Source organism: Bufo bufo, chromosome 1 (genome assembly GCF_905171765.1).
Source record: "Bufo bufo chromosome 1, aBufBuf1.1, whole genome shotgun sequence".
NCBI classification, from domain to species: Eukaryota; Metazoa; Chordata; class Amphibia; order Anura; family Bufonidae; genus Bufo; species Bufo bufo.
The window spans coordinates 138,827,920-138,854,857 of NC_053389.1; the positions used below are offsets into that span (position 1 = coordinate 138,827,920).

The 26,938-nt window shown below is 45.6% G+C and overlaps 1 protein-coding gene across 2 annotated transcripts in view; it reads left to right on the forward strand.

Moving 5' to 3' along the window:
* The first annotated feature begins 554 nt into the window (after nucleotides 1-554).
* Nucleotides 555-26,938, forward strand: part of MEGF6 (multiple EGF like domains 6) — a 454,527-nt gene continuing 428,143 nt past the window's right edge. The window contains exon 1 of one of the 2 annotated variants that reach the window (XM_040429988.1): nucleotides 555-993. In XM_040429988.1, coding sequence (XP_040285922.1) covers nucleotides 872-993 — 122 coding nt within the window. In that variant the 5' untranslated portion in view covers nucleotides 555-871. The remainder of the gene's footprint in view (nucleotides 994-26,938) is intronic. The other variant, XM_040429983.1, reaches the window with a different exon arrangement.

The following is a 26,938-nucleotide window of genomic DNA, read 5'->3' on the forward strand; positions in this document are numbered from 1 at the left end:
TGACATTTATGGGGGCACCAGTAGCTGACAGTTATGTGGGCACCAGTAGCTGACATTTATGGGGGCACCTGTGGCTGACAGTTATGGGGGCACCTGTGGCTGACACATTCTTATGGGGCACCTGTGGCTCATTCTCTGGAACTCTAACCTCATAGCCAGCAGAACATCCTTATATAAGTCTATTACTAGCTAAAATATCGCAACATACAGATGTAGCAGAGCTGATTCTGTCATTTAATAGTTTTCTTTGTACATCAAGGTAACTCTGAAGGATTTAAATGCAGCCTTATGGAAGAATACAGATGACATACGGTGATACCACAGCATACTGTGCCAAAAGACAAACTCATCACCGCTACATGTAACTGGGTTCGGCACTCTCCAGTAGCATCCACCTCCCCTGTACTCCCATCACATACTTTCTCCCCTGGCAGCAGAGTCGCCCCCCTCCGGACCGGAGCCCCGGACAGCCGGCGCCCAGCTCACCTCTCCGCAGGAGAAGATGGGAAAGGGGGGACATCCTTTGTGATTTGTCCGGAGGGAGGCGACCTGTCTGGAGAATCCCCTCCCCTGCTTGCTTACAGGCTCCTGTTGGAGTAAAGGGGGGGCTCCGCCGTGCTTGTTGGAACGAGGAGCTGGAGAACTTGTACATCTCCCCATCCGCCCGCCGGCTCCGCCACCTCCAGGAAGGGCTCCCCGTACACATAGAGCCCCGTCCTCGGTCCCGGCAATGAGCAGCCGCTGACCGGCAACTTTACAGCCCGTGGGATGGAGGCTGCCCCGTCCTCTGGAAGATAATGTGGCCGTGACCGGATTGCAAACCCATCAGAGAAAGCGGCGACCCATCACCTCCAGGCGACAGAGGGGAATAATGGCTTCATGTGGCCGGCGGCGCCCGGCTCTGCTACCTCTGCACATGCTGGGAGTCCTACTGGTGTTAGATGCAGCAGAGCGGTGTCCAGCAACAGATGGGACCAGGCTGCAGTCCTCCATGTAAGTAGGGCTATGGCAGGCTCAGCTTCCTTCTAGGACTGGCTGCACATGTAGCGGAGCTGACTTGGACTGACTCATGTCAACTTGATACCACTAGAGTCTACGGATGTAGCGGAGCTGAATCTCTCATCTTGATATTACACTGTGCTAAAGATGTAGTAGAACTAAATTTGTCATATATATAAGATTATGTGGTGCATCAGATTGTGTTATACATGTTGCTTTGTTTGTTAGTTGGCATACAACTCAGTTCTGCTACATCTGTATTGGTGGCTATTGCATAGTGACTAGCTCAGTTCTGCTACATCTGTATTTGCGGCTATTGCTTAGTGACTAGCTCAGTTCTGCTACATCTGTATTTGTGACTATTGCATAGTGACTAGCTCAGTTCTGCTACATCTGTATTTGTGACTATTGCATAGTGACCAGCTCAGTACTGCTACATCTGTATTTGTGACTATTGCATAGTGACCAGCTCCGTTCGGCTACATCTGTATTTGTGACTATTGCATAGTGACTAGCTCAGTTCTGCTACATCTGTATTTGCAGCTTTTAGTGACCAGCTCAGTACTGCTACATTGATATTTGCAGTTATTGCATAGTGACTAGCTCAGTACTGCTACATCTGTATTTGATGTTATTGCATAGTGACCAGCTCCGTTCGGCTACATCTGTATTTGTGGCTATTGCATAGTGACCAGCTCCGTTCTGCTACATCTGTATTTGTGACTATTGCATAGTGACTAGCTCAGTTCTGCTACATCTGTATTTGTGACTATTGCATAGTGACCAGCTCAGTTCTGCTACATTTGTATTTGCAGTTATTGCATAGTGACTAGCTCAGTTCTGCTACATCTGTATTTGTGGCTATTGCATAGTGACCAGCTCAGTTCTGCTACATCTGTATTTGCAGCTTTTAGTGACCAGCTCAGTTCTGCTACATTGATATTTGCAGTTATTGCATAGTGACTAGCTCAGTACTGCTACATCTGTATTTGATGTTATTGCATAGTGACTAGCTCAGTTCTGCTACATCTGTATTTGTGGCTATTGCATAGTGACTAGCTCAGTACTGCTACATCTGTATTTGTGGCTATTGCATAGTGACTAGCTCAGTTCTGCTACATCTGTATTTGCAGCTTTTAGTGACCAGCTCAGTTCTGCTACATTGATATTTGCAGTTATTGCATAGTGACCAGCTCAGTACTGCTACATCTGTATTTGATGTTATTGCATAGTGACTAGCTCTGTTCGGCTACATCTGTATTTGTGGCTTTTGCATAGGACTGCAGGTAAATCTCCTGCATTCCCTTTCATCTTTTATCATTTTCACCTTGCACAACCACTGTAAGTCCAATGACAAATTCAGGTCTGCTACATCTATGTTCTTTCAATCTGCTCTATTACCTTTAGACAAAGAGTCATGGCTGGGCACAACTGACGGGAAGTCCTGTAACAAATCCAGCTCTGCTACATCTGCAGACCAGGCTATACATGGTGCTCCGCTGCTGTGATACACCGCGTCTCTGTCTAGTAAACGTGAGGCAGTTCTTGGAGAGAAGTCCTTTGTGGGGAGGGTGGAATATTTACTAGGTAATAGACACATGTAACCTCACCTTAGGCAGTTTCGGAGATTGGATTACCACTTGCTTACACTGGGGATTTGTGATGGCACTGACAGCACGCACACATACCAGCACTACAATGAAGCAGCGGAGCTGAGTTTGTCTGATGTAGAAGAGCTGAGTTGGTCCATACCTCCTCTTTTTCATTCTACGCTGTTTTGCAAGTACCTGCACATCATTATCGTAATTCAGCAAGTTATCACCGTACAGATTCGGCACTGCTACATCTGTAAGTCTTGCAGACACAAACTAAAAAGCCACGCCAGATAGTTAAAGAGAATTTCCCCCTAGAATCCAATGCGTCCACAATGTGAGCAGTAAACCCTCACTAAAATGAGAAGCCATTGCTTTAATAAGAATTCCCCTGCAGACCAAGGCTGGCCATACATTTTTGGGAAACCGTCATACACATGTATGCTCAGTTCAGCCGAGCATGCATGTGTTCTCAATAGGGAGAGTGGCATAAGCCAATGCCAGACACCTCTGAGTGTAACTTATCTCCCCAAGAACAAAATGACTTGAAATCCAACTGTCTGATCCTTGTCTCCCCCAACGCCTGCAGGGAGAGTCAGCCCCCGTGCAGCTTAGAGGATCCAGTGATGCTGCCGAAATTGGCGACTCCGGCTGACATGTGTACGGTCAGCTAAGGCGTAATCGTGACTCCTGTCACCCTGGGTGTTATCATTGGATGACACTTCCAGTTAATGGGAGCCGTCATGATAACAGCAGCATATTAGGTAATTGCCATTTAAGCAACCCTGTGATATAAGCAGACATGAAGGTTTTATACCGGTGCTGCATTACTTACTCGCTGGAATTTGTAGTTCTTCTATAGCTGAAGAGGGGCTAAATAAACGTGGGAGGACCTAGTGTCCTCAGGGCCAGGGTTAATAAGAACCTAAGGCCTCCTTCACACGACTGTATCCACAAAACACGGATGCGGTCCCTGTGCGTCCCACAATTCTCACGGGGCCCACTGTACAAAAAAGTCTATTCCTGTCCGCAAAACACACAAGAATAGGACAGGTTCTATCATTTGCGGCATGGCCACACAGATGCGCACAACACACGGATGACATCTGTGTGCTGTAAGTTATTTTTTATTTTTTTTCGAGGACCACTAGAATGAATTAGTCCGTGTGCGATCCACAAAAAATCCGGATCGGACATGGATACAAAATACGGTCGTGTGCATGAGGCCTAAGTGGTCTAATTGGGTCCCCTTTTTCAAGGAACTGTGGGGGTCCTGAGTTCAAGACACCCAGCATTTTTTAGTTTTCTGAAATTCATAAGTATGAATTCAGGAAATTGTAAAATTAGACAACCCCTTTATATTAGAAAGAGAGAACCCTTGTAAGTGGTTATGTTTTCACTACATAGCACCAACACATGAGATAATGACAGACATCATAACGTGATGAATAAGCAACAAAACATTCACCTTTTACAGTCCGTGGTATAAAAATACATAAGAAACTTCCTACTATGCCTGCCTCCAACTGAAAAGGACATGAGGGAGGAGCTTTGTGAACAGGGCCATCTGCCATCAGCCAATCAGCTCTGCTGTGACTGTTCTCAGTCATGCTGATAGGATGAGACCGGATGACTGACAATGCCCCTCCCTCATGTCCTTTTCAGTTGGATGCAGGCACACTACAGGGAGTGCAGAATTATTAGGCAAGTTGTATTTTTGAGGATTAATTTTATTATTGAACAACAACCATGTTCTCAATGAACCCAAAAAACTCATTAATATCAAAGCTGAATATTTTTAGAAGTAGTTTTTAGTTTGTTTTTAGTTTTAGCTATTTTAGGGGGATATCTGTGTGTGCAGGTGACTATTACTGTGCATAATTATTAGGCAACTTAACAAAAAACAAATATATACCCATTTCAATTATTTATTTTTACCAGTGAAACCAATATAACATCTCAACATTCACAAATATACATTTCTGACATTCAAAAACAAAACAAAAACAAATCAGTGACCAATATAGCCACCTTTCTTTGCAAGGACACTCAAAAGCCTGCCATCCATGGATTCTGTCAGTGTTTTGATCTGTTCACCATCAACATTGCGTGCAGCAGCAACCACAGCCTCCCAGACACTGTTCAGAGAGGTGTACTGTTTTCCCTCCTTGTAAATCTCACATTTGATGATGGACCACAGGTTCTCAATGGGGTTCAGATCAGGTGAACAAGGAGGCCATGTCATTAGATTTTCTTCTTTTATACCCTTTCTTGCCAGCCACGCTGTGGAGTACTTGGACGCGTGTGATGGAGCATTGTCCTGCATGAAAATCATGTTTTTCTTGAAGGATGCAGACTTCTTCCTGTACCACTGCTTGAATAAAGTGTCTTCCAGAAACTGGGAGTAGGACTGGGAGTTGAGCTTGACTCCATCCTCAACCCGAAAAGGCCCCACAAGCTCATCATTGATGATACCAGCCCAAACCAGTACTCCACCTCCACCTTGCTGGCGTCTGAGTCGGACTGGAGCTCTCTGCCCTTTACCAATCCAGCCACGGGCCCATCCATCTGGCCCATTAAGACTCACTCTCATTTCATCAGTCCATAAAACCTTAGAAAAATCAGTCTTGAGATATTTCTTGGCCCAGTCTTGACGTTTCAGCTTGTGTGTCTTGTTCAGTGGTGGTCGTCTTTCAGCCTTTCTTACCTTGGCCATGTCTCTGAGTATTGCACACCTTGTGCTTTTGGGCACTCCAGTGATGTTGCAGCTCTGAAATATGGCCAAACTGGTGGCAAGTGGCATCTTGGCAGCTGCACGCTTGACTTTTCTCAGTTCATGGGCAGTTATTTTGCGCCTTGGTTTTTCCACACGCTTCTTGCGACCCTGTTGACTATTTTGAATGAAACGCTTGATTGTTCGATGATCACGCTTCAGAAGCTTTGCAATTTTAAGAGTGCTGCATCCCTCTGCAAGATATCTCACTATTTTTGACTTTTCTGAGCCTGTCAAGTCCTTCTTTTGACCCATTTTGCCAAAGGAAAGGAAGTTGCCTAATAATTATGCACACCTAATATAGGGTGTTGATGTCATTAGACCACACCCCTTCTCATTACAGAGATGCACATTACCTAATATGCTTAATTGGTAGTAGGCTTTCGAGCCTATACAGCTTGGAGTAAGACAACATGCATAAAGAGGATGATGTGGTCAAAATACTCATTTGCCTAATAATTCTGCACGCAGTGTATATGTTCTTGTCAAAGGGGTTCTACAGAGCTTCTGCATTCTGGAAATCAGTGGTAATCCAAAGTTACAAACTTCCTCAATGTAATCTTCTTTATATTTCCATTTCTCTTCTCATGATATCCAGTAATCTATGCCTTCCATTGTGCACGCTCCCCATAGTACTCCATGTGACACCGCCGCACACTTCACACCTATAGCTCCCTAGTGACTTATACAGGAGAAAGAAGGACCCCTGATAACGCCAGTCACAGCCAGGGAGGGGAGGTGCCCTGTCTTGTCGCTGGATACATTGTAAGGATTGGCGGAAGGGGCAGAGGTCGAACCATGGACCTGATTTCAGTATTATGTAACACGTTTCGGGGCACCGCCATCCCTTCTTCAGACAATTCATGGAATTTGGTTCTCTGATTTGTCTGAAGAAGGAACCACTTTGCCTAAAAAGCGTTACATGTCTGGAGATTTTACTTATTTCTAGAGGATATCCTATGAAAAACATTGTTCACATGACAGGTGATAAAAAGCAGGATAGCTGGGACCCCCACCCATCACAAGAACAGGGTCTGGAGCCCTCTATTCCTCCTCACTGCACGGCCATGACTCCCATTGTAGTGATTGTGGGGGGCCCAGTGGGGTCCCCAGGAGTCATACATTTATTATGTATTCTGTTGATAGGTGATAAATGTTTTTTTTGTGGATTAAAGGGATTATCTGGAAGTACAGTATTAAATATCAGATAGGTGGGGGTACAACTCCTGACACCCTATCAGCTATTTGAAGAGTCCGTGGTGCTCCAGTGAACGCTGCGGCATCCGCACAGTTTACCAGGCACAGCGCTCTACATTGTGTAGTGGTTGAGTTTGGTATTGCAGCCCAGGCTCATTCACTTGAATGGTACTAGGCTGTGACCAATGAACGTGATGTCACCGGCCTAGGAAGTGGCTGCAGCCCTCACTGGAGCACTGCAGACTCTTCAAACAGCTGATCAGCAGGTGTGCCGGGAGTCCCATCCCCACTTTGAGAGGACTTCCTCTAGACCAGTGGTGGCGAACCTATGGCATGGGTGACAGAGGTGGCACTTAGAGCCCTCTCTGTGGGTACTCGCACCCTGTAAAAAGTCAACGGTGTACCAATATGCCTTAGACATTCCCTGCCATTCATCAGCGCAGGACGCACTATGAAGTACATGGAAGATATCCTATATGGGACTGTAGTGTTTAGGGTAAATTGCCATGTTGGCACTTTGCGATAAATAAGTGGGTTTTGGGTTGCAATTTGGGCACTCGATCTCTAAAAGGTTCTCCATCACTGGTATAGACCCTTTCAAATAGATCAACACAAAAAGACATCCTTATATGACATTGGATCCCTCTTCCGTTTTGGTATATTGGACGGCATGAATAGCGTCCGTAGTGGTATTCTTACTGCCAAAAATATCAGAACCTGACCTCATTCAAATCCACGGTGTATTGAGGACAGCGTCATGGCTTCCATTAAAAAACGGATGCCAGGATGATAATGTGAACTGGGCTTTGGATAAGAGGTGGGACTGGAGGTGTCTGACATCTCCATAAGGGCTCATGCACACGAACGTATTTTCTTCCCGTGTCCATTCAGGTTTTTTTGCGGACTGTATGCGGAACCATTCACTTCAATGGGTCCGCCAAAAACAACGGAAGGTACTCCGTGTGCATTCCGTTTCCGTATTTTTGTTCCGCAAAAAAGTAGTGCATGACCTATTATTGTCCGCAAATCACGGTCCAAGGCCCCATTCAAGTCAATGGGTCCACAAAAAATACGAAACGCACACAGAACACATCCGTATGTCATCCGTATTTTGCGGATCCATACTTTAGAAATGCTATGCCCAGCCCAAATTGCTCATATGTTTGGTGATTAATAAGTTACTGTTTCCGATCCGCAAAAAACGGATGGCATACGGAAACCATATGGATATGTTTTGTGGAAAAACGGAACGGAAGAGGACTTAAATCAGAGAAAAAAAACTCGACGGATCCGTGAAAAACGGACCGCAAAACAACAACGGTCGTGTGCATGAGCCCTAACCCTTACATTTCATGTGTGCAAATTAGTAAAGGAATGGAGATAATAGTGGACTGTAATAAGCATATGAAAAAAAAAAAAATTATAATACAATTAATAATAGAATGGTAATACAATAAAAAAAATATTTTTTTTTTATAATAACTTGTATGAAAATAACATGAGAAAAAAACCGGATAAATTGTAAATTGTGGCCGTGTTTTGTCCTCGGAGCTTCCTCTGCTTAGGACGTGGATTAAAGCTTTATAATGAGTATGTAGTTTGTTGCGTTGCTTTGATATATTCTGTTCAGACGATAGCGCTCTATTAGTCATCTCACTGTGAAATTTGGTTCTCTCCTGCGGGACAAGCGGAGGGCTATGGGCAGGAGCCGAGTAATTTATCTGTCAGAAACACGAGCTTCTCTCAATTATTTCTGTCCTAAATGTTACTGATTGATATAGGAATATTTTTTTCCGATTGTGCTTTACTTTTAATTAGATTGCAGCTGGAACTTCTTTGCTCCTGTCTCCATGACAATGCAGCTCGATAACCGTATCAGCTTTCCCTTTATGTCAGTTCATCTGGGATAATGTTTTTAGGGACTGTTAGAAGGGTCCTCCAATAATAAATTGATCACAAGGTGTCTCGCTGACAGGATCCTCGGCAATCAGCTGCTGGAGAACACAGGAGCAAGTGTTCAGTTCTCCTGCAGCGCCACCGCAGGGGAAACAAAGCATTACATGGTGCCCATTGAAATCAATAGGCTGTCTGGGTCCTCCAAAGGGGGGGTGCTCTCTGTAGCTGCTCATATAGTACATGACAATCTCTTTCTAACAAAGCTAGAACCAGCCCTATACCTCACATGGATCCAGAGATCTCCACATTCTTTGCTCTGCTAGATTTATATCAAGCTGACAGCTCAGGGGAGTGTCTTTTCTGCTGCAGCTCAGGGGGCGTGTCCATGCTCTCCCTATCACAGCTCAGGAGGCAGTTGAAAGATGAAACTGAGCATGTGCGGCCTTCTCAGTGAGCAGGTCAAAGAAATAAGAAGAAAACAAACAGAAGGTGGCGCTATACAGATACATTTTATTGAATAACTCAGGGGCTATGCTAAATTTTTTATTACATGCAATTACAAAAGTATTCAGATCCAGGTGCTGGTTTGAAAACTGTAGAATATTTTTCGTGGAACAACCCCTTTAAGTCGGGACCTTTTCTACAGACCCTCAGCATTGCTGGACCCATGGTGGTGATCATATGAAGGTTAGTTTCACACTAGTGGGGAAAGGCAGCATAGCCAGACCCAGATACTGCCTTTTCCCGCCGAATCCCTTTGACTGTAAAGGGAACCGGCAGAGATCCGGCCTGTTTCCAGCATTATTGCCAGGATTTGACTTGACAAAAACCGCTGCAAGCACTTTCATGTCCGTCTGAATCCCGGCATTATAGTCAATGGGACCTGTTGGTGCTCTGGCCCTTTCCGGATATGATGAACTCCAGCAGGTTGTTCCTCTGCCGGAAGATTTTAACACTAGTGTGAAACTCACCTTTCCGCACCCCAACCGCTGGGTAACGGCTTCATTCATTGGCTGCAGCGGTCATGTGACCTGGGACCTGCAAAGCCGCTATGGCAGAGAAGGAGCCATAACCCTGCAGAGCCGCTGGCGATATGGCCACACCTTGGGGAGGGGGAGGGGGGGTCATCTGTAAAAAAAAAAGGTAAGCAACCCCTTTAAAATAGAAAAAATATATAGAATTGTCCTAATTCGAATTAGGTGCAGTGGTTATGGTGGAGATCGGGCATAGTCACTGACCACACATGAGAAGAGCCTCCAGCATGTAGTGGTACTTGCCATCAGCACTGACTGCCCCAACTTACTGAATAAAGATGGCGGCTTGCGCCAAAGATTTTTCAGTATTTTGTGCCCTAAAAGAGCCAACAGGGAACTCTTCTGTTTCATATGTATGTGTCCTCAGGGCACAGTTTTCTATAGGGTATGAAAAATAATGAGCCATATACAAGATGGCTGCCTCAGCGGATGATGTATAGAGGAGAAGTGGACTGAGATGTCTTGTGGTCACCTGCTGGCAGCATTTCCCTGTTGATCTCTCCATGGTGCTGAGATTGCCACATGAACAGTGGAGAATGTACCCTGTCAGGCCCGCCTGTGTCACATTTAATACCTATAAGCCTGGCACTGCTTGTTAGTGGCGTCACATGGGCAGAGGCTGGTATTCTTCAAATAATCAGCAGGAGAAGCATCACCCACTGCCACCTGCCTTCTCCAGGCATTGGACTTCACGTCAGATATTTCACTGGTAGTATCACAATTTATGGTGGCGTTTAGTGGTTTTATTTTAGGGATTAGTAACAGTTGGGTAATTGTCCCCTTTCAGATGCCCCTTCCATAACAGCAACAGCCGCAGTGCCCCCAGAACACTGTAAGCCGTGGTACTCCAAAAACAGCAGCTTCCACAGTGCCCTAAGTAGAACACAGCCTATCGATAGTATCGCAGTAGCCCCTAACATTGACCACTAAAGTGCCTCCGTAGCAATATTAACCACAGTGTCTCAATAACAGTGACCCCAGCAGAGCACCCACTGTGCCCCCTAATCTCTCAGGCTCCATGATGCCTCATTTCTAATGGTGGCTGTTACAGCTTCCCTCTGTGGGAGGGGATCAGCTGTGTGCTCCGCCACTGGTGTGTGTACTGACCGGCAATTGCTAGACAGCATACTTACCAACATTTAGCGGGTAAATTTGGGGCATCTAAGCCCTGCCCCTGGGAACACATTATTACCTACCTTGAGCACTATAGGGGGCATTATAATTACAAGGGCAGTATATGGGTATTATAACTACTGAGGGCAATAAAGGGGACATTAAAACTATGGAACAGTATAGGGGTTATTATAATGACCAGGGGCACTACAAGGGACAATATAACTAAGGGGCACTATAAGGAGTATTATAACTACTGGGGCACTATAGGGATGTATTATTAATACTTGGGTACTATTGGGTGCATTATAAGTACTTGGGGCACTGTTACTAATGAAGGCACTCTTGGAGAGGATTAAATACACAAGCTCAGAAGACAGTATCACATATGATAGGATTAGCTCAGCAGACTATGAAATATGATAGGATTAGATACAGCAGCTCAGCAGATTTAATATTTAAGAAAAAAAAAACAATTGTTTATTTTTTTAAAGAAACAAACAAAAACCTTTATTTATTATAAAATAGTCTTGGATTTCTGTGGCTCTGGCCCTTTAAGGGAGGTGGAGGCTCCTTTTTCACTTTCTTCCGGGATGTCTTCCATTGGAGGAGGTTGAGTGTGGCACCTCAGGCAGATTTTCGGGGACCGAACAGGGTCACACGCAGCTCTCATGTTGTCTTGAAGAGTAAGAAAATAAAGATCAGCAAAACAATTCCCAAGTACATGAGGATAGAAGTGGCCAAACATACCCGATTTGGTCCTATGCGGCTCATCAGAGGCCCCGTAATGGTGAGAGCCAGCCTGGGAGACTGAGGCTGGGGTCAGGGCATCCCCATTTTGACACCACAAAAAGAGAGTCATCTTTCAGAATTCTAATGATGACATCACAAGTAGCATCTCACCTTGAGAGCGGCCATGTTGAATGTAATAATTAGGATGAGTAAATCGACTTCGGATGAAACATCCAAAGTCGCTTTGCATAAAACTTTGTTCTAATACTGTACGGCGCAGGAGCTCCGTACAATATTAAAATGCTTTGGCTCCGATGAGCTGAAGTTATTGCTTTGCGAAGTCTCGTGACTAAATTCATTTGTACTGTAAAAAAACATTTCCCGAACTCGGGTTCGATTCCAAGCAATAACTTCAGCTCACCGGAGCAAATACATTCTAATACTGTGCAGAGCTCCTGCTCCGTATAGTATTAGAACAAAGTTTTATTCAAATCGACTTCAGATGTTTCATCTGAATTCAATTTGCTCATCCCTAGTAATAAGATACATACTACAGATAATGGGTTAGCACTTTGTCCTTGCAGTTCCCCAGAGCAAGGGGGTATCTGCAAATAGTTTGTTCTTTAATGTAATCCTATTTAATGTTTATGGTATGTATTGTTATGACACTTATTGCACCCAGCATAGCCATGTATGGATGGCACAGCCAAGGGTTAATAATCCTGGATCAGCCCCTTGCAGAAGGTTGGGTGGGAATTGAGGATCCATCCCCAGCTCAGTTAGGGAGTGCTCAATGAGAGTTCAATGAGGAAGGAAGTTATGTCTTCTGCTCCCTCTTCTCAGCCCAAGAAAGCTACTGAGACTAACTGATCTTTTCAAGATACTTGGGAAGACCGAGAGAAGGAGTGAAATGGAGAAATTAGAATGTGCATTGCCAAGCATAGGAGTCAGCAAGGTAATCTGCAACTATAGGCATTCAAACTTTACTGCAGTGAGGACACCGTTAAGAAACCCTTATCAAAACCCTGTATCCCACAGTGGACATTACAGCTATTATTGCCAAGATACCGTTGCCAGCCATAGATTCTAAAGAGAGAGATTTTAGTAAGATAGTGTACCTAGAGGGCTGTAACTCCCATTCTTGCCTAAATCCATACACCGCTCTCTGGAGAGGATTGCACTCTGTACAGTTGGAACTGTATCTAATAGTGGGATGTACTACAACTCCCATTTTGCTGTAAAGAGAGATTTTTATTCTTCTACCCGTAGCCTATTTTTCTGACTCCTACACCATATGCTGGCCATTGCACTCTACATGCCCTGCCTTGAACCCATCCAGACACCTAACATGAAGGGCACCCCAACTACAGTCATGGCCAAAAGTTTTGAGAATGACAAAAATATTAGTTTTCACAAAGTTTGCTGCTAAACTGCTTTTAGATCTTTGTTTCAGTTGTTTCTGTGATGTAGTGAAATATAATTACACGCACTTCATGCGTTTCAAAGGCTTTTATCGACAATTACATGACATTTATGCAAAGAGTCAGTATTTGCAGTGTTGGCCCTTCTTTTTCAGGACCTCTGCAATTCGACTGGGCATGCTCTCAATCAACTTCTGGGCCAATTCCTGACTGATAGCAACCCATTCTTTCATAATCACTTCTTGGAGTTTGTCAGAATTAGTGGGTTTTTGTTTGTCTACCCGCCTCTTGAGGATTGACCACAAGTTCTCAATGGGATTAAGATCTGGGGAGTTTCCAGGCCATAGACCCAAAATGTCAACGTTTCGGTCCCCGAGCCACTTAGTTATCACTTTTGCCTTATGGCACGGTGCTCCATCGTGCTGGAAAATGCATTGTTCTTCACCAAACTGTTGTTGGATTGTTGGAAGAAGTTGCTGTTGGAGGGTGTTTTGGTACCATTCTTTATTCATGGCTGTGTTTTGGGGAAAAATTGTGAGTGAGCCCACTCCCTTGGATGAGAAGCAACCCCACACATGAATGGTCTCAGGATGCTTTACTGTTGGCATGACACAGGACTGATGGTAGCTCTCACCTTTTCTTCTCCGAACAAGCCTTTTTCCAGATGCCCCAAACAATCGGAAAGAGGCTTCATCGGAGAATATGACTTTGCCCCAGTCCTCAGCAGTCCATTCACCATACTTTCTGCAGAAGATCAATCTGTCCCTGATGTTTTTGGAGAAAAGTGGCTTCTTTGCTTCCCTTCTTGACACCAGGACATCTTCCAAAAGTTTTCGCCTCACTGTGCGTGAAGATGCGCTCACACCTGCCTGCTGCCATTCCTGAGCAAGCTCTGCACTGGTGGAACTCCGATCCCGCAGCTGAATCCTCTTTAGGAGACTATCCTGGAGCTTGCTGGACCTTCTTGGACGCCCTGAAGCCTTCTTAACAAGAATTGAACCTCTTTCCTTGAAGTTCTTGATGATCCTATAAATTGTGGATTGAGGTGCAATCTTTGTAGCCACAATATCCTTGCCTGTGAAGCCATTTTTATGCAACGCACTGATGGCTGCACGCGTTTCTTTGCAGGTCACCATGGTTAACAATGGAAGAACAATGATTTCAAGCATCACCCTCCTTTTAACATGTCAAGTCTGCCATTTTAACACAATCAGCCTGACATAATGATCTCCAGCCTTGTGCTCGTCAACATTCTCACCTGAGTTAACAAGACGATTACTGAAATGATCTCAGCAGGTTCTTTAATGACAGCAATGAAATGCAGTGGAAAGGTTTTTTTGGGATTAAGTTAATTTTCATGGCAAAGAAGGACTATGCAATTAATCTGATCACTCTTCATAACATTCTGGAGTATATGCAAATTGCTATTATAAAAACTTAAGCAGCAACTTTTCCAATTTCCAATATTTATGTAATTCTCAAAACTTTTGGCCATGACTGTACAATCAGCCAAGAGCCCCAGAATCAGGGTGGGCCCAGAGGGAAGAAAGGGTACGCCCTACTGTCCCTGCAAGGCCCTAGGGAGCATTGGTGTAAGGACAGTATAACTATTGGAGAACTAAGGGGGCATTACAAATAATGGGAGCACTACTGGGGCATTATAACTATGGGGCACTATATTATTATTATTTATTATTAAAACGCCATTCATTCCATAGCGCTGTACATATGTTAAGGGGTATACATAGATAATACAGACAATTGCACTAATCATAAACAAGACGAGTTACAAACTGGTACAGAAGGAGAGAGGGCCCTGCCCGTGAGGGCTTACAATCTACATGGTATGGGAGAAGGACACAGTAGGTGTGGGTGAAGTTGGTCATGGTGGTATAGAGGCAGCAGGGTCACTGGTTGTAGGCTTGTCTGAAGAGGTGGGTTTTCAGGTTTCTTTTGAGGTATTCCACTGTAGGTGAGAGTCTGATATGTTGGGTAGCGAGTTCCAGAGTGTGGGGGATGCGCGGGAGAAATCTTGGAGGCGATTGTGGGCAGGGGTGATAACAGGAGAGGAGAGAAGGAGGTCTTGTGAGGATCGGAGAGTGCGTGTGGGGATGTATCGGGAAAGTAGCTCAGAGATGTAGGGAGGGGACAGGTTAAGGACAGACTTATATGTATTTATTAGTATTTGAAGTGAATTCTCTGGGCAATGGGGAGCCAGTGAAGGGAGAGGCAGAGGAGTAATAGGCTGAGAGGTGGATTAGTCGGGCAGCAGAGTTGAGGATAGATTGGAGGGGTGCGAGAGTGCTAGATGGAAGGCCACAGAGGAGAGTGTTGCAGTAGTCTAGGCGGGAGATAATGAGGGCATGTACAAGCATTTTCACAGATTCAAAGTTAAGGAAAGCGTGGATGCGGGAGATGCTTTTGAGTTGGAAGCGGCAGGTGGTGGAAAGAGCTTGGATGTGCGGTTGGAAGGAGAGGGCAGAATCCAGTGTCACTCCAAGGCAGCGGGCTTTGTTGACCGGGGAGAGAGTGCAGCTATTGATCGTGATTGATAGGTTTGTTGGGGAGTTGAGCAAGATGGGGGAAAGATGATGAATTCTGTTTTATCCATGTTAAGTTTTAGAAAGCGAAAGGCGAAGAAGAAGGATGATATAGAAGATAGACATTGTGGGATTCTGGATAGTAAGGTGGTGATGTCTGGACCAGAGAGGTAGATTTGTGTGTCATCAGCGTAGGAGTGATACTGAAAGCCATGGGACTCTATGAGATGTCCCAGGCCAAAAGTGTAGATAGAGAAGAGCAGGGGTCCTAGGACGGAGCCTTGCGGGACACCAACAGAGAGGGAATGAGACGAGGAGGTGGTGCGAGAGTGGGAGATGCTAAACGTCCGTCTGTGAGGTATAATGTGATCCAGGAGAGGGCCAGGTCAGAGATGCCAAGAGATGAGAAAGTTTGCAACAGAAGGGAGTAGTCGACAATGTCAAAGGCAGAGCACAGGTCAAGGAGAAGGAGGACAGCTCAGCAGACAGTAACACATATGACAGCTTATGCCATAAATGTCCCAGATGGGAATATCCCTTTAATACATTTCCTCTCTGGAGTTCATTGGTTACCCATCCTTTAAGGGTCCAGCCCTGCACCCATTAAATACACCCTTTGGATACCTATAGAAAACAGATGCAGGAGAAATGGCGCCATTTAATATTTAGGAAAAAAACATTTTTTTTTAAAGAAGCACACACAAAAACCTTTATTTATTATAAAATGGTCTTGGATTTCTGTGGCTCTGGTCCTTTAAGGGAGGTGGGGGCATCTTCTTCGCTTTCTCATGGGATTCTTCCAGTGGGGGAGGTTGAGGGTCGCACCTCAGGCAGATTTTTGGGGGGCGGAGAGGGTCATATGCAGATCACGCACATTGTATTGAAAAGAAAGAAAAGTTTCATTCAGCTGAATGGTGCCATTACAGAGATCCCCTGCTATCCTCTACTAGGCTGAGGCTTGTGCTGCCATAATGACAGAGCACTGCTGTCCTGAGCCACTTTAGAGTAAGGCATCATGCACACGACCGTATTTTCGGTCTGCATCCGATACGCAATTTTTTGAGGATCGGATGCGAACCCATTCATTTGATTGGGGCCACAAAAGATGCAGACGGCATGCCGTGCACTTTCCACAACTGTAAGTCTGTTCTGCGGCCTCCCAAAAAACATAGAAGATGTCCTATTCTTGTCCATTTCTATAGGAGTTTGAAAAAAATGGGGATATGCATGTGGCCTGATCCGAGTTTTGCGTGTTCGCGATTTTCAGAACAGATACGGTCGTTTGAATGAGGCCTATAAGAAATATATGCAGGCAGCATCACATACTGCATACCTCTCAACGGTCCCCGATCCGGCTGGACAGTCTTGGACTTTGCCGCCGTCCCGCTGTACTAGGACGGCTGTGGTATCTCCCAATTTAAACTATCTCTGTGTCCTTTGGAGGCAGAGATAGTTGAATGCAATAGTGAAGCAGGGAAGTGACATCATCATGGCTGCTGAGCTGAGTAAGAGAGTGCACAGGCCGGGGGATGATAATAATATTCTGGCCTGTGCACTCTTGTGCTCAGCTCATCAGGAGCTATGACATCACTTCACCTCGCCTGCTGCTGGGGATAAAAGGATGTGTTTCGTAGTCTTCACAGTTGTAAAGGGGGACACTAACTAAAGGGGCCTTACCATTCTAAGGTGGGCTCTAAGGGGACATTCTATTGTGTGTGGGGACACTAAGGGGGCATAACTACTGTTTGTGGGGCACTAAGATGGCATTCTACTGTGTGTGGGCCACTGAGGAGGCATAACTACTGTGTGTGGGGCACTAAAGGAGCATAACTACTGTGTGTGGGGCACTAAGGGGGCATAACTACTGTGTGTGGGCACTAAGGGGCATAATTACTGTGTGGGGCACTAAGGGGGCTAACTACTGTGTGGGGCACTAAGATGGCATTCTACTGTGTGTGGGGAACTAAAGAGGCATAACTACTGTGTGTGGGGCACTAAGGGGGCATAACTACTGTGTGTGGGGCACTAAGAGGGCATAACTACTGTGTGTGGGGGCACTAAGGGGCATAATGTGTGCGGGGCACTAACAGGACATTCTACTGTGTGTGGGGCACTAAGGAGGCATAACTACTGTGTGTGGGGCACTAAGGAGGCATACCTACTGTGTGTGGGGCACTAAGGAGGCATAACTACTGTGTGTGGGGCACTGAGAGGGCATTCTACTGTGCGTGAGGTCACTAAGGGGCATAATTACTGTGTGTGGGTCACTAAGAGGGCATTCTACTGTGTGTGGGGGCACTAAAGGGCATAACTACTGTGTGTGGGGTACTAAGAGGGCATTCTACTGTGTGTGGGGCACTAAGGGGGCATAACTTTTGTGTGTGGGTCACTAAGGGGCATAATTACTGTGTGTGGGGCACTAAGAGGGCATTCTACTGTCTGTGGAGCACTAAGGGGGCCTAATTACTGTGTGTGGGGCACCAAAGGGGCATAATTACTGTGTGGGGCCACTAAGGGGACTGGGTGGGATTGGGTGTGTATAGAAAGACATTGGGCAGAGTTAGAGGAGTTAGAGGCATGGCTTAGTGTTAAAAAAAAATTAGCCTGATCGTGTACTGCCTCGGATCTTTTACAAGTTGGGAGGTCTGGTGATGGCTACAGTGCTACAGATAGATATTAAAGGGGCCCTACTCCACAAGAACTGCAACAACAGCAAATGTGGTCCTGTGAACTTGCCCAATGGTCAGGCTGTCATTCTCTTCCACAAAGGTTTGAACGGGGAACAAAATACTAGAACCCCCCTCCCCCCATTCTAGGCCAGGGGTGTCTAATGGTATAAAGCAGCACATGGCTAGGACCACTATTTCGATTTTTTTTGTTATGGGCGCCCCTCTCTTCCGTGTGTATATAATTAGTTGTCAGACCACTCATGAAGTTCTGGTTGGTTGAACATCTCACATAAAGTGACATCATCACTCATGGTGTGCTGAACCACCAGAGGCCCAATAATAGGCTCTTATGGAAAGAGCTCATAAACAGTTTTCTATCTGTTGCCCAACACCTCCTCTTTAAAATGTGAAGCTGATGATTTAATACCTCCTGACGGGCTGGCACTTGTTGAAGCACCTTGTTGTCTGCAGCTGATAAGGCAGACCACGGGAGAGCAGTCCGAGGGTTCAGTTTACCAATACCTCGTTTATCTATTACTACGTGATTCATCGAAAAAACATACATGGAATGTTCTGGTCACTGCGCAGAATATTCCTAGTCTTTAGATCTGGAAACTTCTTGGTTTTAGAAGACCCAGTCCTGGGCTAAACCGTATCTTACTGTAGACGTTGCCTTGAAATGACTGGAGGATATAAAGAAACAGCTTATATTCCACAAGCTGAGCCCAGAACTCTAGGGCGATTTATCTCATCGGGATCACCGTACTTTGCGGTAGTGTTAGATCATAGTGCAGTACTGCCGCTAATGTAAACCTATGGGAATGCACTTATATGCAGATTATATGTACCTGCAAATTTTCGGATTGAATCCAATTTTACAATGGTGGATTATTGCAGATATGGAACAAAGGGTTTAGGAGGTGAAATGCAGACCACAGCAGTTGAACCCAGGAGGGTGTGTGTGGTCGCTGGGTACATGAATACCTGATTCTCACAGCGTTAATTACCACCCATTATATACCCAGCCAGCGGCAGAAAGGAGGGCTTGGGTGGCCCCCTGGGCATCGGCCCACCGGGTAACTTCCCTCTAAGGTCTATGGCCAATCCGCCCCTGTCCATAGGTTAACATTACTTTCTCTATCTTTAATTTGATTTAGGTAACTGCACTAGTTCACCAAGCTAACACCTAACTCCTCTTAACACTACACTGATCTTTGCCATTCTGGAGCCCGGGAAAGCTCTATGTCACCCAACTTTCCCAGAATCAGAGACCTTTCATATTGTACTCATTTTTTACTCATTTTGAGCTAAGGTAAATTTTTTTAATTGGTCTTTATTAAAAATATTGACCACCATAGTTGGATATGGCTTTGCAGCGTGTGGTCTCACCTTAAGGGCTCATGCACCCGCCGTGTTTTGCGGATCCACAATTTGCGGACGGCAAAACATGGCACGGTCGTGTGCATGAGCCCTAACACAGTCCTCTGGCCTGCTGTCAGGAAACATGCGCACTGGTGACTTTGCCATGTCATTTACTGCATTCATAGGCATTAGATGAGAGTTGCCAAGGAAATCCTCTGTATCTTTACTCAGTGGCCATGCTGCAGACCGGTGCTGCTGCATTGTAATAAGCTTTTGTCTGCAGGTTTATTTCTTTTCATTAGTTTTAATCGGTTTTTAATTGGCTTTTATCATCAGCATTAAATACACTTTGATGAATTTAGCGCCTGCAGGGAGCTAGTAAGTGAAAATCCCCTAAAGAGTTAACGTGACATATTGATCACCTTCCTGTAAATGGCGGTGTGATACTACCCCTTAGGTGTCATTCATACTTGATTCACATTACTGATTTGCACAATTGCGCTGCATCATCTTGTTCTGGTGAACCCAACGTGTCCGCCTTACATGAAACGCACAGCCATTACGTCATCCTCTTTGACAAGAGGATGGTAACAACACCCACTTGCCCATAAATTTCTAGGAGGAATACCAGAGGAATGACACAAAAATAGAGTTACAAATGTAGCACCTGTCAATAGAATGGCAGGGGCATGCTATGGTGTTATTGTAGGACGCACACGGTGTGCTATTTAGTGCACAGTCTATTGACTTTGTATCCGGATGGCTGTGCTACATAAATGGCTCATGATCACTCAGCGTGCTACGCTGTTTTCACTACCTGCTGAATACTTGTTGCAGGTGTTACTTTGGTATAATAAAAGATGCTCCAGAATAATTATTTCAAAGCAGGCTTGCAGTTCATATGCTTGCTAACAAATTTCAAAGTAGTCTTCGTTAAAAGTTTTCCACCATTTGGGTGCTGTAGAGTGTGTATAATTCCTTTGTCTAGCTGGTGCTGCTGGCACTACCTGTCCCTTCTCAGAATTAGGCTACATGCACACGAATATAAGGGCTCCGTGCCCGTGCTGCAGACCGCAAATTGCGGTCCGCAATGCACAGGCACAGACCGTGGGGCAGCCACATGCGGATCGTGGACCCATTCACTTGAATAGGGTCTGCGATCCGCATTTGACGGTCTGCACCGCAAAAATGTAGTGCATGCGCTACTTTTTTGCGGTGCGGAGGCACAGCCACAAACACCACGGAAGCACTCCGTAGCGCTTCCGTGGGGTTCCGATCCACGCCTCCATTCCGCATCTCTTCAAGTGAATGGGTCCGCGATCCGTGACGCGGAATGCACACGGCCGGTGCCCGTGTGATGCGGACCCGCTGTATGTGGGCCACAATACGGCCACGGGGGGCACACGGTCGTGTGCATGTAGCCTTGGGCCTCTTGCACACAAACTTTTTTTTCAGTTTTTTCCATTCCGTATACAGACCGTATATGGAACCATTCATTTCAATGGATCCGCAAAAAATAAAAAATGGAAGGTGCTCCGTATGCCTTCCGTTTCCGTATTTCTGTTCTTCCGTTCCGTTCAAAGATAGAACATGTCCTATTATTGTCCGCATAATGGACAAGGATAGTACTGTTCTATCAGGGGCCAGCTGTTCGGTTCCGCCAACAAACGGAATGCACACGGACGTCATCCGTATTTTTTGTGGACCGCAAAATACTTAAAAAGCCATATGGTCGTGTGCAAGAGGCCTTAGAGATAGCAATAGAGAAAAGGAGGAGGTTGTATACTTTATGTGATAGTGTGGAGAGAGGAAGGCATCTAAAGATTCATTTAGATGCTACAAGGAGCAGCCAGTTGTCGGGAAGAAAGCGTTTCAGCTGCTCGTTAAGTGGAGGTTAAGCGCTGCATTTACATTCAGCGATCCCCTCCCTTGTATGAGGACTAGTGATGGCTACTGCTATCGCTCGTCCTTGTAGTGCTGCATTGTTTCTACGCAGCAGAGTGCTGCTTTAACAGAGCAATATTCTGCCCAGAAATGATAATTTACCTGTCCGCATCATCAATTTGTTTCACCGGATAAACGAGCATAGTGCTTGTTCATTGGGTGATCTGCCAAACCTTTACAACGGCAGATTATTGGGAACAAGCATTCGTAGGAATGGCGTCCCCGATAATCTGCCTGACAATTGGGCAGTGTAAAGGAGAGACACACACTTAAGATGAACTGTGTCAGTGTACATTCTGCAGTCTGGGAAAGGGTTGAAAACACAGGCTGTGTCTTAGTATATAAGAGCACCCTCTACAGACTCTACTAGGAAGGATTCTGCTCAGCATTGATGTCTGTCTGCACAAGGCAGAAGAGCTGATGAGCTGTAGAAGGGGAAATCAGTCCAGGAATGCATGTGTACTGATACATGACAGCTAGTAAAGACAGCAGCATCCTGGTTACACAGACCTCTCATCTAGAATGTATTAATGTGAGGTCCATGCACACATGACAAAGTCTGAAACTTGGAGCAGGTTGTAAACTGGCACTGCATGGCAAAGGTAGACATTTCACCCCAGTGCTGCTGCAAACATACATGGTATGGCTGGACATTTGCGTGAACAAAACCTCCATTGAAAATAAATGTGCACCAAATGTCCCCATGGTAAACAACCGTGATGACCACCACGTATGGTACAAGTAATGTCAGTCAGAATACTGAGCATCAGTAAGATTTCTTAGATTTATATCTGAAGTTGTAAACTCGGCTACAATATCAGTGGTAATTAATCACTCTGATTATTCTGAGCTAATTAGAATTAATTATTCAGCATAGATGCGCATTAATGAGCCCGTGGGGAGGGGGGAGTTCTAATTCTGAAATTTTATGTTGTGTTATGGCTGCTGAATTAAATCTGAGTGTAAGCTCATAGGACAAGGGGTCATAACGGGGATGCAGTTTAACGTTAGTAGGTTAAGATGGTGGCGCACATTTGGTCTATACTTGGACAGTCAAGCTTGTATCCTACAGCGGTGGTGTGAATGGAGTCCCAAGAAACTGATCACTATGTCTTAAAAATTGCTTGGCAGCCCTCTGGCCCGGTGATGCCACTAACACCAGCCCACTGCTTCAGGGTAGACTCAGTACACTTAGCTGGTATATATCATTGGTGTCCTCTGTTCAGATTTATGATCTCTCATATCCTGGATATGACATTAGTAGGAACCCCCTACAGAGAATTCCTGTCTCCTTCAATCAGGGCAGAGGGTCACTTAGTGAGACATGTCAGTTTGGATGAGGTTTAACATACCAGCTCTATGTTTATCTCCATATCTACATTCCCTCGCCTGACCGTGACCCTGGTGCTTCATCACTACCAGACATATCTTAATGTGACATCTCGAGACTTGGTTAAGGAGAAAGAGGGGCAATGTGTTATAAAATACACAACTGTCTAATGGTATTTCAGACTCAATCTGACAAAAAAGTACACTAGGAATATTTTTTAAGAAAACAAATTAATCATATATAAAGGAGACTGGGGAAAAAAAGATCCTGATCATTTTAATGATTACATATGCTATGTTGAGATAATAGAAGGGGTTCCCCATCTGGATCCTCTTAGGCTAAATTCACACTAGCGTTTTTGCTGGATCCGGCAGGGCGTTTCTTCCGGTATTGAGACCCTATGACGGATCTCAATACCGGAAAATATTAACGCTAGTGTGAAAGTAGCTTTAATAAGTCAGATTTGAGGGTGTCTCTTGCTCTGTGGACCCATCACACCCATGTGACTTGACTGACATGGAAATTAAGAGATTACATGCCTAGGAATAAATCATCTGAATCTAGGAGACTCTCCATCCCCCAGCTGAGGGCATCAGGAGTGGAACCAAGCTCCTCAAAAGCCTGAGACAGCCAGAAGATAGCATCAGTGGGAGTCTGAAAGCTAGGAACCCTACTGTTCACTGGACTGAAGGGTCTGTGTTTAACCGGAACTGAAAGGCCACCTTGTGTAGTATTAAGGCATGTTCACATCTGCGCTGGAGGCTCCTTTCGGGGCCGCAATTGGAGATTCTGCCCAAAACAGAGGACAAAAATGTCCTACATGTATTTTTTTTTTTTCTGCCCATAGTTAATGGAATCTGTTTGGTTTCGTTGCTTTCAGTTATGTGCCGAATCCAGCACTTCCATTGTTTTTGTTTTTCTGCTCCTCTAATGGAGCAGAACAGTAGAAATAACCAGCACAGATGTGAATATGCCCTAACTCTTGTATCCCTTTGGTCTAGAAGGGCTCCCATTCAAGAACTACCAATGCTGCTATTGTCTATGCCCACCTAATACCTCCACACAGTGCTTGGTATAATTTGCTATATGGTGCTACATAATACATAAAGAGTATCGAGGACAGAACGATGGTGGGCTGTCAACAAGCTGCCAGGGACTGTAGCTTGAGTATAGATGATATAGATTGGATATTTGAGGCATGATGTTCCTTCAAGAAAGTTTACTTATTTTACTGAAATGTGAAACTGGAAAGAACTGCATACTTTATAATGACTGAGTAGGTAATTTGGTGCAGGGCGCTGTGCCACCATGGTTTAGCCCACTGAGCAGATGCCTCCCGTGTGTCTGGCAGACAGTCAGACTGGGAGTTCTGGTTCAATGTTTCTGCTTGGACTACAGCCAGAATTGAGGCAACGTCTGAATTGTTTTGGACTCAACTCGTATAGAACAATTACCTGATGGTCATTACTGATACATTGGTGTCTAGGTGTCTGCTCCATTTCTTCTGTTCTTCCATTACTTTAGTTTATAGCACAAAATGTAAGAACCCAGAGTGTTTTTTTTTTTACAAAAGAAGCTACTGGCAAGAAGTGTCCAACTTTTGACCAAATGTGGGTGTGTTATATTAAAGGGGTTATCCACGACTAAAACAGACCTCTCAGAGTGGCCAACCTGTAGTGGTGATAATACTTACCTGACCCTGGCCGCAGGGTTTGGTCTCTGTTACTCCCAGGCCGGCTCTTACTCTCCCTGCAGCGGGAACCAGGTAAGTATGATCAGTGCAGTTTCTAGGTAAAATTTCTCTCAGGGTGAGTGTCAAAAAAACTCCCCCCCCCCCCTTTATCAAAACTGCTCGATGAAATCATATCAGAAGAGTACTTGCAACCGTCTCACCATATTTTTATTTTTATTTTTTTATGCTCAACACAAGATTTATTGAGAGCAAAAGAAAATCATAAATTACTGCTTAAACTGCTAAAAGTCGCAGGCAGAGTGGTACAGGAGAACTGCAGTATAAAGGAAGGCAATACCCTTAGAAGAGTAGTCATGAAATACAATCATCAATAATGTGCAAAACCCCAAAAACTGTCATGTTAGCACTTAATAACTAACTAAAACCCAATCACAGCAGGTCTCAACTAGCGCACGCAAGTAAATGTACAAAAACCAAGTAACATATAAAAAAAGATTCAAAGCATAGATGGCAAGGGCGGATTACTGTATACTGTACATAAAATGTATGGAGGTTACACCATGCCGGACAATATAACCTCTGTGCCATGCTGTACAATAAACAGTATAACCCCTACACAGTGTAGAGGTATACTGTATTTTGTGTGGCACAGTGTAGGCTATATGTGTATAACATAAACATACTCCACATGAAAACTTACAATTACTTGGCTTGGCCCGTGGGGATCTCGGACACCACTTCAACACTTTGGCCGCGGGCTCGGTGGAGCTGATGTTGTGCTTTATCCTAATGAGAAATATTTCATAATAAGGATTTGGAGAAAGGGCCGAGGGATAGCAGAGCAGGGAGAGGCTGGTGCTGCTACTAGGGGGTCATACCATGGGGGAGTAATAAAGCCAACCATAATGCCCCCCTCAGTAGAAATAATTCTCCTTATAATCTGACAGAGCAAAACATACCCCCTTGTAATGCCCCCAGTTGAGCTAATGTTCCCATATTGTGCCAATATAAAATACCCCTTCTCAGTGCCCCGTAGATGACCCCATAGTGCTCCCCCCTTCCCCATAGTACCCACCATAATGTGTCCCAGTATAAAATGCCCCTATACAGAGCCCCCCATATAAAATACCCCTTCTTTTTAGCCTCAGTAGATGCCCCTATAGTGCCACCCAAAAATGTGCCAGTAATAAGTGCCCCCATAGATGCCCCCTAATCATGTGCCAGTAAGATGTGCCGCATAGATTCCCCCAATCATGTGCCAGTAATAAAAGCCCCCATAGATGCCCCCCAATCATGTGCCAGTAATAAGAGCCCCCCCACCATCATGTGCCAGTAGCCAGAGTGCCCCCCTATCATGTTCCAGTAGCCCCCTTATGTGCCAGTCGCCCCCCCTATCATGTGCCAGTCGCCCCCCTATCAAGTGCCAGTAGCCCCCCTTATGTGCCAGTAGCCCCCCCTTATGTGCCAGTCGCCCCCCCATCATGTGCCAGTAGCCCCCTATCAAGTGCCAGTAGTCCCCCTTATGTGCCAGTAGCCCCCCTTATGTGCCAGCAGCCCCCCTTATGTGCCAGAAGCCCCCCTTATGTGCCAGTAGCCCCCCTATGTGCCAGTAGTCCCCCTTATGTGCCAGTAGCTCCCCTTATGTGCCAGTAGCTCCCCTTATGTGCCAGTAGCCCCCCTATCATGTGCCAGTAGCCCCCCTTATGTGCCAGTAGTCCCCCTTATGTGCCAGTAGCCCCCCTTATGTGCCAGTAGCCCCCCTTATGTGCCAGTAGCCCCCATATCATGTGCCAGTAGCCCCCATATCATGTGCCAGTAGCCCCCATATCATGTGCCAGTAGCCCCCCTTATGTACCAGTAGCCCCCTATCATGTGCCAGTAGCCCCCCTTATGTGCCAGTAGTCCCCCTTATGTGCCAGTAGCCCCCCTTATGTGCCAGCAGCTCCCCTTATGTGCCAGCAGCCCCCCTATAATGTGCCAGTAGCCCCCCTTATGTGCCAGTAGTCCCCCTTATGTCTGTGCCAGTAGCCCCCCTTATGTGCCAGTATTTCCCCTTATGTGCCAGTAGCGCCCCTTATGTGCCAGCAGCCCCCCTTATGTGCCAGCAGCCCTCCTTATGTGCCAGTAGCCCCCTATAATGTGCTAATAGCCCCCCTTATGTGCCAGTAGTCCTCCTTATGTCTGTGACAGTAGTCCCCCTTGTGTCTGTGCCAGTAGTCCCCCTTATGTGCCAGAAGCCCCCCTTATGTTCCAGTATTGTAATTTGTATATATATATATATATATATATATATATATATAAAACTTATACTTACCTCCTCCAGGATGCGATGCAGGCCTCTTCTGGCCTGTGTCCCTCGCCGCCTGCATCGGCCTCTGATAGGCTGCCGGCCTAGTGCTGGCAGCCTATCAGAGGAACAGAGAGGGGACACACCTCTCCCTCCCCTGCCGGCTGCGCAGCACAGACATTTGTATCGCTGTCCTGAGGACGGCGATACAGATGACTATAGAGATAAGTGAGCGCTTCCACAATGGAAGCGAAGCGCTCATCTCCTGCTGTGCCCTGCCGGAGCCCCCCTTCTGACAGCGCCCCGGGCGGCCACCCGGCCCGCCCAGTCCGAGAAACGGCCCTGAGTATGATCAC